At 43.9% G+C, this 14,851-nt stretch overlaps 1 protein-coding gene and 1 long non-coding RNA gene across 3 annotated transcripts in view; one reads left to right on the forward strand and one right to left on the reverse strand.

The window, feature by feature from the left end:
* Positions 1–1,874: 1,874 nt before the first annotated feature.
* On the reverse strand, positions 1,875–9,686 carry LOC121932718. The gene is made up of 2 exons (XR_006104407.1): positions 9,544–9,686; positions 1,875–5,485 (listed from the first exon to the last, which is right to left on the reverse strand). It is a non-coding gene; the product is annotated as an uncharacterized LOC121932718 (long non-coding RNA).
* Positions 6,975–14,851, forward strand: part of PKP3 (plakophilin 3) — a 53,248-nt gene continuing 45,371 nt past the window's right edge. The window contains exons 1-2 of one of the 2 annotated variants that reach the window (XM_042471622.1): positions 6,975–7,259; positions 9,683–9,890. In XM_042471622.1, coding sequence (XP_042327556.1) covers positions 7,053–7,259; positions 9,683–9,890 — 415 coding nt within the window. In that variant the 5' untranslated portion in view covers positions 6,975–7,052. Of the gene's footprint in view, positions 7,260–9,414; positions 9,891–14,851 lie in introns of those variants that run through there. The other variant, XM_042471629.1, reaches the window with a different exon arrangement.

The following is a 14,851-nucleotide window of genomic DNA, read 5'->3' on the forward strand; positions in this document are numbered from 1 at the left end:
TTTAGCGCGGGTCATTTGGAATTGGGGTAAAAGCTGTATCTTTTGGGAAAAAATGGTTTCAGCGAATATGAACTTGGCCCCGATCATGATCAGGGCCAGTTCAGGGGAGGGATTTAGGGCAGAGGGAGGGCAGAGCATTCCCCCCCCCTTCATCAGTGGAGGAGGAGAAGGAGGAAGGAGCCGGGGGAAAGAAGGGATGCCAGGCAATCGGGGTGACTGACGGAGCCAAGGAGCCGGAGGAAGGAAGCAAAGGGCAGTTGGGGTGCCTGAGAATGGGTCAAGTTCAGAGTAGGTCTGAGGGAGGGCACAGAATGGAACAAGCCTCCCTCTCGCACCAGGTAGCTCTCTTTTTATTTTATTTTTTTATATATTTGACAATCTATGCACATAGTTCTACAGTTAGATACATATATAGATAGAATGTGTCCACTCGCACCACTTTCCCTTTCATTTGCTTGCTCCAAAGGCACTTTGCAGGAGGCTTTTTTTCTTTGCGAATGCTATAATGTGAGTGCTACAAATGTTTCTCTCTCAAATTGCCAAATTGATACAGAATGCTTTTGATACTGTCTCTAAGAAACTGGGCTGGCTGAGGGAAAGCAAGTGATGCAGAGATGGTATTCCAAGGTGATTAATTAATTAATTAATTAATTATGAGGCATCCTGGGGTGGCAAGGAGGGAGGATGCAGAGATGGCATTAGATTGCATTTTGGGGTTGAAAACGGGGCCAAGGGAAGATCTGTAACCTGCAGTGACCCAAATACCCACAACACACACACGCACACACAGGAAGTTTTTAAATTTGACAAAATATGTGGATACTGGCACCTGTTTTTTTTTTAAAGGAGGGGGAAGCACACTTCTGATTGCCCAATGGGTGCAGGAAACATCACCTATGACGAAAGCAGAACTAAATGTGATTGACAGCCAGGCGCCTTCATTTTAAACCAATTTCTCCGAGAGGGCATTCAGGGTTAAAATACCCTGATGAGGTAGTGAGCACTTGCTTCCAGAGGGATTCATGGGGGGGGGGGCTAATATTCCCAGTTCCTTCCAGCGCAAAAAGGTCAGCATTAATGGGGCCACAGTATTATAGATATAAAAGGTATTTCAAAAATCATCTCGTTCATCTCCTGTTACTGCAGGTGTACTATTGCAACAGTATACCTTATGAGTTACTATTCCTACTTCAAAATGTCTAATGGAGAGTCCACCTGTATATACTTACATGTACCATGCCATTTAAAAAAAAATAATTCTAACATTCCCAGAAAGCATTCCATGTACCTATAACTGTCTTGCACCAAGCACATCAAAATAAAGACTTGTGCAAGGCAAAACTGTGTGTAAATCCATTTAAAGCATATACTACATAATGTTGTTGTTGTTTACTGCCTTCAAGTCAATCCCAATCCACTGTGACCTTGTGGATGAGACATCTCCAAGACTCCCTATCCTTCACTGCTGTGCTCAGGTCCTGCAAATTCATGCCCGTGATCTCCTTAATAGAGCCCATCCATCTACCATGTGGTCTTCCTCTCTTTCTTCTGCTCTTAACTTACCCTAGTATTATTGTCTTTTCCAATTATTCATGACTGTTCATGATGAGGCCAAAGTACAACAGCCTTAGTTTAGTCATCTTGGCTTCCAGGGAGATTTGAGGCTTAATATTTTCTTGGGTCCATTTATTTGTCTTTTTTCATGTCCACGATATCCTCAGCACTCTTCTCCAGCACCATATCTCAAAAGAATTGATTTTTTTTCTTATCCACTTTCTTCATTGTCCAGCTCTCTCATCCATACATGGTAATAGGGAATACAATGCATAATATACAACACTACATAATAGAAATGTTAAAATAAAATGAGGGACTGCAGTGTTTTTAAGAATATATTGTGGGCAGCCCAAATGTTTTCTGCTACAAGAATAGTAATGACAAAGTTTTTCTGGAACATCATTTGTGCACCATCACTAAAATTCCCCACCTTGTTTAATATCAGGAGTCTAGTCCAATATGTCTCACAAACTAATGATGTGTCCAGAATTCTCTGTAATGCACAAAATTTCTCCAGCAGATATGCAGTGGATTCTGGCAGAAAGGTCAATATGGAAGTCATTCCTTATAAATAGTCAATTTTACAATCACCAAGTGTAGTTATCCAAGAACACCTTTATTTGCAGAGTGAGCCTATTAGAATCTCAACCATCAAGCCTGCTTTGTCTTCTAAGCTACCTGACTTTATGTTTCCTTATTTCATTATTCACAAGACACCTTCCAGGGTTATCCCTTCAAAGGCAGCTCAAAGCATGGATCCAATGTCAACTCTGTCATTATGACTACTCTCCATTAAATCCTTATGCACCTCTTATTTTCTCATATGTATGTTCAACCTTTAATTGCCTGTTGACTTATGGCGACCTCATGAATTTCATAGGTTTTTTTTAAAGGCAAGGAATACTCAGAGGTAGTTTGGCTAGTTCCTTTCTCTGATATATAGTCTACAATACCTTGTGTTCCTTGATGGTCTTTCATTCAAGATCAGATAGGACCTAGTATCTTCAGGGTCTTTAGGGCCTGCTTTCTCATGCTACCTTGGAAATGTCAGCAGGCAACAGAAAAGCAGCAAGGAGGCAGCAATATGGGTTTTGGCAGGGGATAACGATAAAACCAATCTTCATTTTATCTCTCTGAAATTTGCTGCCTGAACTAGTCTTAATGGGCCTTTCCTCTAAGATGTTGCCCAAATAGCACCTCACTGCTGACTTGTTTAAGTGTTGGAGCATTAATCCGGAAAAGGAAAGGTCTCTCTTTCGGACCTTGCAAAGGTCTGGCCTCCCATTTGAAGTAGTGGCAGTTGGTAGGTACCAAATCAGGTACCTTTTAGGCATAGACAAGGAACCATCCAAAGTACTGAACCATACCCTCAAAACAGGCCCCACACCTAAGTTCAGACTAAATCCCAGAGTAGATTCACTGTCTCAATTAACATCAGAAACACCAGCTGCCACTCATTTGAAACAGGGAAGGTCAATACTGGGATCTCGGCATGGATTCAATGCATACGAAACAGTGAATGAGCAGACATGACACCTGAAATAGACTTTGAACACTACTTAAGATGAATCAGAGATTTTGTTCTAAAGACTAGAACTTTTAAGATGACGTTTAGCTAACACAGACCGCCCAAAAAGGACAGTCTCCCGCCGCCCTAGTTTGCTCCGTGGGGAAGCTGCAGCCTCCAGACCATAGGGCTTCCCTGCGGAGTAAAAAGAATCCTTAAAAAGTGGGTTCTTCTTGCGATGCGTTTGGGATGTCACAATGCGCAAATGGCGCACTTGCAGCATCACAAATGTGCTGGGACATGCAGACGCTAAGTGTCCGTCACGTCAAAATGGCGGTGACCATGTACAGGGCCCTGCCATTTTGACGCCCCTTTCATGTGCTAGAGGTGAGGCCAGTATGGGTGGTGCACTCTCGGCCAACCCCTAGCACGTAACGGGGGCACACTTTAGGCCCATCTGTAGAGGGCCTGTATTACTGCAAGGCATGTTTATGCAATGGTCACCACAGGATAACCTTTTCTCAGAACCTATTTCTAACAATACCAATCAATTTTTTGTAGGGAGTCATGAGCAAAGGTCCTCACAGGATTCTGTTCCCCTAAATGGGGATGGGTGGAGAGAATGGAGAAAGGATAGGCACATTGTTTGACCTCAGGCTATTACAGATTACAGCAGCACTTTTCATAGAATAGAATCATAGAGTCAAGCCATCTGATGTGGTAGACCAGCAAGGTTTGTTTTTAATGAGCCACAGACCAGTGCCATACTTGTGCTACTGTATATTACCCTATTTTCCCACAAAGTTTCCTCAAAACTAGCCACAGAACAGCAGCTGATGGTTTGTGGACTAGCATGACTCTATAGATCAATTTGAGTAGCACTGAATGGGCGTAGTGTGTTGTGTTAGAAGCTGCTTCCCAAATTTCTAATGTGAATATATTTTCTTAGTGTTTTAAGGAAGTATCAGAATGTACATTCCTGCTCTCCTCCCTTTCCATTCTGTGATCTGGGACATTATTCTTGTTTCTAATAAATGAGGATATCTACTACAATGAATATTCCTATGTAGGCACATAAGAAAGCAAAAGTTCAATTAGGTTGGAGCACATTCCCAGAAAATGCTGAGTCATAGACTTTACCCTGCTTCTGACTCATGAACAACTTCACATTATGTGCCTCAGTTTCCCACTTGTTAACAAAGAGACACTCTTTCTTAATGAGGTCTCCTTAATTTAGGAGTGCTTTCTTTACCCAGAGGGATTATTCATACTATAGAAACAGAGTCTTTAATAGCTAGATACTCAGCACTGTGCTGTGCGGCACGCTGCAGAATTTGAACAGCTAAGCAGGGCTGGGCCTGGCTATTATGATGATTAATGTGCTACACATGTCCAGAGAGTCTTTCATGTGGACATCTGAGTGCTTCACAAATGCTACTTAATTATTATTTGGCTAGAGGAGACCACCCAAAGGAAAACCATTTTATGGAACATCAGACATCCTGATGATTGTCCCTTACAAGCCTTAGGCAGGCATATTTACAAGAAGAATGTGCTGTTTTCCTTAGAGATGTATAAACCAGCTCAGCTCTGTGCAAGAGGAAAGTGAATGGACTGCCAGTCAGACCTTACTGTTAGCATTAGGGTTCTTATCTTGTCCAAAATGTTTCATTGGACCCAGTGTTGTGCATATATAACTCTGAAAGCAGTCTCTTGAGTGTCTGGTACATAAAGGCTGGGAAAACCAATCCTGCCTTAGTGGTCTAGCCAACTATTCTAAAATCTTTATTGACATAACCAGGGTGGGGAATATCTTTTGGCTGTTCCTTGATATGTAAATAGCTGCAAGTGGCTGAGGTTAACATGATCAAATAGAGACCAACAACTTGAACGGTATACATGCAGAGACAATGAACAGGCTATTGTTAGGGTTAGGCCCACAGGCATTTACAGTGCAGCATGCTGTTTACTGCCAACAATTCTAGGTGACTGTACAAGCTAGCCTTTTCTCTTTTATTTTAGGGGGCAGCAGTTTTGCAAAAGGCCTAAGTACCCTAAAGGCTCTTAGATTCAATACAATTGCTTACAGCAGGTGGTACAGAGCAGTAGTTTGTTTTGGACATCAGCTCCTAGATGTTCCAGCCAGTATGGATAATGCTCAGGAATTCTGGGAGCTGAAGAGCCAAACATCTGGAGAGTTTGAGAACCACCGGTATAAAGGTGGTCTTGTCTTGCAGCCTCATATTTTCTCCCTACATGAAATCCTTGGTGTGTTTTCCTTGTTTTGGGGATCAAGTGAAGAAAAAAATCACCATGATTTGTGGTGGTTTGAATGTTTTTGTTACTCTTCGTTAGAAGACTTGTGAGTGTCCAGGGAGGATTTGAGGACTGCACAATAATCTTCGAGGGACTTTCCCAGCCCTGCATGGTAGAAATGCAACAAACAAATAATCAAAACAAAGTCCAATAAAAGTAAAGAATCCCACCAATAACAGAGGGAGAAGAAAGCAGCAAGGAGCCTGGATAGTTTCCACAGGTATAGGTAAAGATCAGTAGCCTATGATTCAAGATCTCATCATGGGGTGACTGGTTGTGGTTACAGGAGTGATGGTCTCCATGTGTGAAAACAAGCTCTGGAGCCACTGGAGATGGGGCATGGCCACCCTAGAGTAGGAGGAGCAGATAGGCCATTAATTTCACCAGGATTTTCTTGTGTTACCTGTAAATGTAGTTATTCTCTGGTAGCGGAAGAGAGCCAGCATAACCCAGTCGTTTGAGCATTGGACTATGACCCTGGAAACTAGAGTTTGAATCCCCACTTGATCACGAAAACCCACTGGGTAACCTTGGGCAGGTCTCTCAGTCTCAGAGGATAGCAATGAAAATCCCCCCTGTGAAAAAACTTACCAAGAAGACCCAATGATAGGTTCACCTTAGGGTCACCATAAGTCAGAAATGACTTGAAGGCAAAACAACACAGAGAGAATATGAAACCTACTTGATACTTAATATACTGTACTTAGAAGTATCCCACCTCACCTAATTTTCATTCAGCTATGCTGGTTGTCCTCAACTCTTGCTTATGGACCTCTGTGAAAGTCCTCTTGGCTTTTACTAAATGGCATGGCCATAGCAGAAAGATGAAAAGAGGAATTTTAGAATTTGGCCTAAGGGCCCTGGGGTGTAATTGCTGTGAGCCCTTCCTGCCTAGTTTATGGTGTTGTACATCTCTTTCCAAACAGGTCGATCAGGTTGTCTGACCTACTGGACTCTTCACAGGAATAAGACCCTTTGCAGAAAAAAGACCCTTTGAGCAGGGTGATCAGCTGTCCTCCTTTTCCAGGACATGTCCTACATTTCTGCCGTCTGTCCAGGAGGAATTCCAAAATGCCCTCCAGTTTGAGCATGCCTAAGAAGCATGAATTTACATTTATATGAGTGTTTTTAGCTTTTAGTTGGTAATGCCCTCCCTTTTTCTTGACTGTCCTACATTTTGTAGTGTCTTATCCTCCTTTTAGGCTTAGGGCATCTAGCCACCCTGCCTTTGAGGTACGTGTCACAGCTTCTAGTGTTTTCTGGACTGCAGTTCCCAGAATCTGCCCCTAGTGGCCGAGGGGACTCAGGGAGTTGAAGTCCAACAAAGGAACTTTCATCAACTCTCTCCTGGGATTCCAGGGGAGGAGGAGAAGGGATGGGAGATTTTTTTTGGACTTTGACCTGCGTCTGCTCAGCCTCCGTGACAGCCTAGCATTTGGCATGCATCCCCTGCGATAAGAGAGTTGTTTCCCCAGCTGAGAGAGAAGTCAGGGAACAAGGCGGGACAGGCCAAGCCTGTGGCTTGATTTCTCTGGCCAGCATTTCAAGGCAGCTCAGCCAGATTTGGCCAGAGACAAACAGGGTAGATCAAACTAGATAGACAAGCACATGCATTCTTCAAAGAAAACATCCACATTTTGTTACAGTCAGAGGAAGAAGAGAAGGAAGAGGAATGGGTGCGAGAGAAAAGTTTACGGTACTCAGGGTGACCAGAAGGCCTAGCCACCAAGGAGGACAAGGCACCACAAAATGGAGGACATTCAAGACAAATGCAGGACATGGCCATATAAAAGCTACAAAACACTCCTCTAAATATAAATCCATGCTTCTTAGTCCTGTTCAAAATGGAGGACATTATGGAATTTCTCCAGGACAGAAGGTGGGAATGGAAGACAGGTCTTGGAAAAGGAGGAAAAGTGGTCACCCTGGCTGTACAGTACTGTTTTTAAGCACTTTTTATCTTTTAAATGGCATTTTATTCTTCTAAGGAGTGGTGTATTTTTTTTAAAAAAAAACTTGTTTAATTCTATTTTAATAACCACTTTTGTATGTTTTTTACTATTTTTTAAAAAAATTCAAGCCACTTTGTGTCCCTAATAATAATAATAATAATAATAATAATAATAATAACAGAGTCCTGGGGATGGTGTATTGTTTTAAAGTAAATGGTTTTCAAAGTGATTTTATCTTTTTAAAACTGTGTTCAGTTTTTAAACAAATGATCTTTTCAATATTGTAATGGTTGAATGCCATTTTAAATTGTCAGCTTTGTAGGTTTTTAATTGTATTGTGGGTTTTTTTTAGGCCTCATTCACACTACATAATAAACCGGTTTTCAAACTAGCTTGAACTAGTTTAAAGGGCCTTTGTTTACACTGGCGCCAAATTTCTCTGATGCGGCTTGCAGGGCAGGGGTCAGTGCTAAACTCAGTTAAACCAATTGAGCATTTATTGTATCTTTTTAAATGACTCAGTTCAACACAAGTGCAAATGCGTTGTCAATTGGATTTGGTTCCCAGTGATGTGATCATACCTGTGATGTCGCACATGGAGAATCCATTTTCAATCAATCCAGTTGTTAATGTGAACGTGAAGTGGGTTAAATTGAAACAAGCAGGTTCAACCGCAACAATCTAAGTCTCAACATTTATTCGGTGTTGAATCGCTCCATCGATTTGAAACGATCCAACACAAAAATTGGTTTATTATGTAGTGTGAATGAGGCCATTGACTATAAGCTGCTTTGGGTCCTAGTCTTGGGAGGAATATAAAGGTAAAGGTATTCCCCATTGACAGGGTTGTCATGTCTGATTGTAGGAGGTGGTGCTCATCTCCGTTACTAAGCTGAAGAGCCAACATCAGACAATATCAGACAAGGGAAATTGGAAGTATAATTGAATGGCAATCCGAACACAATCATGGGGTTTAACGTTATTGCGTGATAGACTACCACATGCAATTTCAGGCAATGGGAAGTCAGTCCGAATGCAATCATGGGGTTTCATGTTATTTTGTGAAAGGTGATCACACACAATTTCAGGCAACGGCAAGCTATTTTTGGGCAATGGGAAGTCAGTTCGAACACAATTTGAATTCATGTAAATTTGCTGAACTAGCAAATTCATGTGAATGTGTTCTGGCCCCACTTTCTTTTCATTTGAAATTAAGAGAAATTCCTCCCGTGTGATAAACTCCATTATCAGAGACTACTCTGTGATCATGTGGCTGGCATGATGGTGCTGAATGCTATTTAATAAGAAGGCTGTTTAATAAGCAGTACCTATTTATCTACTTGCATTTGCATGCTTTCAAACTGCTGGGTTGGCAGAAGCTGGGACTAGTGACAGGAGCTCACTTGGACTTGTGATGGGGGCCTCTAACTGCCAACCTGCCGATCTTGTAACTGACAGAGTCAATGTCTTAACCACTTGAGCCACTGCATCGCTTACAGAATATAGAAATACACTCATTCCTCCACATTTGTGGCTTTGACTTTTGTAGATTTGATTTTTCACGGATTTGATTACTATGTTCTCTCTAGGAGTATCTAGGTCCTCCAGTGCAACTCTATGGCCATGTTTAACTAAAAGTTGCACCGAAAGACCTAGAGCTTCCTAGAAAGAATACTCTACTAGGCATTTGTAGCTCCTCCAGCGCAGTTCTATGGCCAATGTTTGTCGGACATTGGCCACATAGTTGTTCTGGAGGACCTAGAGATTCCTAGAGAGGTGTCCTCTCATGTAAAAACATGGTGTTTTTGTTATCTGTGGTTTTCCCATATTCACGGGGGTCTTGTGCCCCTAACTCTAGCGAATAAGGAGGGACAAGTATAATAGTAATAATACTAGCAATAAAACCACGTGTCCCCCCAGTGCCTCCCCTTTGGCCAGGTGCCTTAGCGCCAGGGAGTGCCGCCCTCCAGGGGCCCTTGGGCTGGGCCTTGGAGGCCTCACCTGGCTGGGCTGGGCCCTGCCTCCCTTGCCCCAGCCTGGCCCCACTCAGCGAGGGAGGGAGGGAGGAAGGTGTGCCCTTGCCTGCTGGGGGGAGGGAGGGCCCTGGCTCAGGAAGCCCAGCTGTGTGTTTGTGTGAGGAAAGTTTCGGGCTGAGGCGGAGGGCGGGCCCCGGAGCAGCAGCAGCCGCCGCCGCCGCCACCTGGGTCTCACCTGGACCTGGAGGGAGGGAGGGAGGCAGCCTTCCAGTCAGAGGAGCAGGCGGCCCCGGGGCTTGGCTGCTGCTGCTTTTGTGCCCCTTGCCCCCATGCAGCAGCCGGAGCCCACTAACTTCTTCTTGTCGGCCCTGCAGCCGGAGGATGGCGTGTGCTCCCTGGCGCTGCCCTCGGACCAGCAGCTGGACAGGAAGCAGCAGCAGCCGGAGGCCCAGGAGCAGCACCAGGAGGAGCGGGAGAGCCAGCTGCTGCTCAAGAGCGCCCGCGTCCAGGAGCAGGTCCGCCTCCGCATGCTCCAGAAGAACGGAGGCCAGGCCCCCCTCGACTACCCCCGACACCTCCAAGGTAAGCAGCCCTTCTCCTCCATTCCCACCTGCTCTCTCCAGGAGGCACCCCAAAGAAGTTAGCCATTTGTGCTGATCTGCTCCTGCCCTGCATTTGGCGGGTTCTCAAACCCCCCCCCCCTTTTACAGGCATGGTATCTGGTCACCCAGGATTAGGGAGACTACAAGGCCCACAATCCCCTCGTCAGCTGGGCCCCTGGGAAGTCCTAGAGTTGGGAGGGACCCTCAAAGGCCATCCAGTCTAGCCCCTTACCAGGCTGGAAGACATCCTCAAAGCATGTAGACACACACACAAACATACATACCCCCCATACACACACACACACACACACACACACACACACAAACATACATACACATACACACAGGGACAGATGGCCACCCAGTCTCTGTTTAAAAGCCTCTGAAGAAGGAGACTCCACCACTTTTCAAAGGAGTGTGTTCCACTATCAAAGCTTTTCATAACATTTAGGTGGGATCTCTTTTCCTGTAACTTGAGTCCATTGCTCCATGTCCTAGTCTCTGGAGCAGCAGAAAACAAGCTTGCTCCATCTTCACAAGCTTGCTCCATGGGATGTCAACTATCCCAATCTTTGAAGGGATATTTGACATCCTTTCAAATATTTAAGCAGGGCTATCATATCACTTCTTAGGCTTCCCCAGGGTAAACACAATAGCTCCCTAAGCTATTCCCCATGAGGCATGGTTTCCAGACCTTTCACCATTTTAGTGATGAGAGCTGACATTCCTGAAAAGTGACTTTTCTGGGAATTGTAGTCCCCAGAGCCACTTTTCTCAGCCTCTGAAAAGAAGGTGTCCCCTGCACAGGGACAACAGGTGAGTGGTGTTCATGTGCCTTTGTTAAGAAGGGGAGTACTTAGCATGTTGTAGACACACTTCACAGCTTCTCTGGAAGGTAAGATGGTGTTACTGATCCAGTTTGGCCAATGACTGGCCACCCACTGAGTTAATGGGTGAAGTGAGATGTGAAGTGCGGGGCCCTCTGCCCCTTCAAGTTTATTCTCCTCAGCTCTTCACTCCATCCCCTTCTGCTTGCTGAGTGAATTCTTCATGCCCTCTTTGTCACCTACGCCATGTAACTACCTTAAACAAACGGTTGCTTTAAAATGGGAGAGAAAGTGACTGTGGAGGAGTTGGCCCGGTTGTCCTGCTTCCAGGAATAGGGCTACGTTGCAGTGGCTGGCTTGCACCTGGGGAGGCCATAGCAACAGTGTTGTGTTGCTTCCACAGGGCTGTTATGGTGCTGTCATCCTGCCTCACTCCGACACCATTGCGAGGGAGAAGGGAAGGAGGTCTGGTCTGACAAGTTATCTTCCACTTGTAACCTTCATGTGTTTTCCCACTGCTGCTTTGACTTTTAGTTATTGTTTTGTTTTTGGCCTTAGCAACAGAAAAACTGTTGAGGAAGGAAAGACAGAATAGCTGCTTCATGTCTCTTGATTAATAGCTCCAGGAGGAACCCCAGGAGCCTTGTATCTGGACTGGAAGTACCTTCTGGCAAGGATCTAAAGGGGTTTAATTCCTGGCCCAGACACTAAAGGCACCCAAACCAGTCAAAGATGAATCAATCCTAAGTGAGACAGGAAGAGAAATCACCTCCCCAGTCTTCACCAATTTGTTCCAATAGATTTCTATCAAACATAAGCCCATCCCCAACAACCGTCCTTGCACTTAACTGCTTCCAGCAAGTAATTTCACTACTTTGTTTCCTTATAGTCTGTGCAAAACAATAATTCTTCCAGGTTCCATTCTGCCCATGATTATATTAGGTTTAGTGTACCAAGCAAGTTTAGATTGCCCTTCTCTAGCTTTCTGGGAGCTAGTCCTTGCCCTTTCAAGAATCAGAATGCTTATTTTCCTTTGTTTTGAACAGATAATTAGCTTAATCCAAGGACATGAAGCTAAATTGCCTTAATGCATTTTAGTGTCAACAACAATAGCAATGTACAGTACTCTTTGGTGTGAATCTCCCATCCACCCCATTTATCTATAAGAGGGCTGGGCAACATCTGACTCTTCAGAGGTTTCAGACTTCCATTTCCAGAAGCCTCAACCAGGATTGTCAATAAAGGATTGCAGGAATTATGTCCTAAAAATCCCTGAAGGTTCCCCAACCCCACTACAGTTAGGACAACAGTTAAGAAGCAGGAGATACTACTTGTTGAGCTGTTAATATGGGGTGTTTTATTGTCACCCTGTCCTAGCTACTAAGAACAGCTTATAAAATAAAGATGTACACTCTAAAATATACTTTTCAGGATGTTAATCCCATTGAATCAGTTTCCAAGTAAATAAGTTTAGGATTGGTGAGCTACCCATGAAATGAGTAGTGACACTAGCAGCCCCAATCCAAAACATGTTTACTCAGGAAAAAAGACCCCACTGAGTTTCACTGGATGTACTTCCAGCTAAATGTGCATCGGAATGACAGAAGGCTTCGCAATAAACTTGTTGGATAAATACAGTGGAGATTTGAACTTGTGCTTTCCATATTAATAATAATAATAATATGTTTTATTTATAGACCGCTATTCCGCAATGATCAAAGCGGTGTACAATAAAATTGTAAAACAATACAAAATACAAGGTGACAGATTAAAGGGGGAGAAGTCTCATCCTTCAGGCAGTCCCTGATGTCACTGGGTCTGCCTGGTCGCTCCCTCTGAGGCCAAGATGACAGTTGAGGAGGGAGGGGCCTCTTCCTTCAGGCTGTCCCCGATGTCACTGGGTCTGCCTGGTCGCTCCCTCTGAGGCTAAGAATATTCTTATTGATCACTCTCCCTTTTCCAGTGCTGAATCAGTGGGGAGTACTAATTAGTGGAACAGGCATACAGTATTTCAGTAGAAAGATTGGCCTTTTTTCTTTCCTGACCCAGGTTTTGTACTTTTTCTTGCTACAGATTTAGCTATAACTACACCAACAGGTACTATTATTCTGAAAAGAGTTGGACCTGTAGAATGCCTACTAGTCAGGCAGCTAATAAAGCCAAAAAGTCTCCATTGCTGGGGGGGGGGGGGGAACAGTGCCTCTGTTCAGCAGAATTACAGTCTTGAAATCCTTCCAGTTTTCTAAATGTCACTGGTCACAATTATGCTACTTCTAATTGCTAGATTCTACACTGTCACACCTGAAAAAGTTTCTAATGTTTGGAAGAACTAAGGAGGTATTTTTTTTAGGATGGAAGACAGGACTGTCTTTGATGCATCCCCAATATACCCTTTTCCCCTCTGGATTGGTATCCAGAGATTATAATCCTGATATTAAGAGAGGTTGTTTGTTAAAATTTATTATCTCTCAGACTGAAAGTGTTTCATTGATGTGAATGCCCCAGCACTCAAGACAGGGCAGGCTTCCAGTACCGTACAAAGTCTCTGGCTGCACAAAATGATTAATTTAGCCTAAAATCCTGAGTCCAGTTTAGGTTCTACTTCAACTGTTCTGGTGTGTTTGATGACCTTGGGGGGGGACTACTTAATCATTTATCACTTTTGGATTTAAATCCAAGTGTTAATCTCAGCTAGAATAGACCTATTAAAGCAATGTGGTTCACAATAATGTCTGCTTCAGTTGGAATCGTGGTTGGAATTAGGGGAATATGTGGCTCTATAGGTGTTACTAGACTGCATGTTCCAGCAGCCTTAGTCAGCACAGCTGATGTTTAGGAATATGGAGGGGATGCAGTTCAACAAGATAATTCCCACCTATAATTTAGGCATTAATGTTTAACTTCTAAGTGTCTCGTAGTACATCTACCCTAAGGGCAAGAACAAAGGTGATGTTGCCCATCCTTTTTCAGGGATCCTCCAGTTTGAGTCCAAGCTGCAATTGACCTTTGCAGCATTGCAGAGAAGTTTCTAGGGGAAGTGTTCAATTAATCCCTTGGATTGCATTTATGCTGTCCCAACAATTTCCCCAGCATGACCTAGATCAAGCATTGCATTTGTCATTCTTTATCAACCTGTGAAATGGGAATAACAACATTCCTGAAATTAAAGACTCAGTGGCAACTAATTTGATTAATATCTTTGCAATACTGTGATATGGTATTGTTGAATTGCAGCAGCTCTACAGCACTGGGTTTTGTTATTGTGTATCTTTTGAAGTATGCTGAGATTATGCTTGATCGCCAGAGGGCAGGTAGCTCTTGGGCACACCTGGAGCTCACTTTCTTTGTGACTGCATCCATCCTTTGATCTATCAGACTGAATCTAATTATAAAGTCTGATCTCACACCCTGCCTTGGTATGTCTGTCCTGCTCAGTGAGATGCTGGCCTGTAGACTGACAGATGAATGGTAACAGGATACAGAAAGGAGGTCCTAGTTCCTGACCACAGTCTCAACAGAATACATGTTTCCACAACACTAAATATAAAGCTTAAACTGGGTTGAAATCTTGCTCATCCATGAATTAGAATCATAGAATTATAGAGTAGGAAGAGAACCCAAGTCCAACCCCCTGCCATGTAGAAAGACACAATGAAAGCACCCCCAATATATGGCCATCCAGCATCAGTTTAAAAACTTCTGAAGAGGGAGACTCCACCATAGTCTGAGGGAGTGTGTTCCACGGTCGAACAGCTCTTACTGTCAGAAAGTTCTTCCTAATGTTGAGATGGCATCTCTTTTCCACAGCTTGCTTCCATTGTTCCGTGTTTTAATATCCAGAGCAGCAGAAAACAAGCTTGTTCCATCCTCAACATGATATCTCTTCAAATATTTAAACAGAGCTATTATATCACCTCTTAACTGTCTCTTCTCCAGGCTGAATATACCCCATTCCCTTAGGCCCTGTCCAGATGGGTCCTTTGTGGCGTATCCACGACGTGCTAGGGTTGCCTCGGGGTGGTGCGTGCACACACCCCAAAACCCTAGCATGTCATGCACGCGCCGCAGTTGTGCAATGCCATACATACGGCGCACGCAACAATTACCTCACAGC

The sequence above is a fragment of the Sceloporus undulatus genome, chromosome 1 (genome assembly GCF_019175285.1).
Source record: "Sceloporus undulatus isolate JIND9_A2432 ecotype Alabama chromosome 1, SceUnd_v1.1, whole genome shotgun sequence".
Taxonomy (NCBI): Eukaryota; Metazoa; Chordata; class Lepidosauria; order Squamata; family Phrynosomatidae; genus Sceloporus; species Sceloporus undulatus.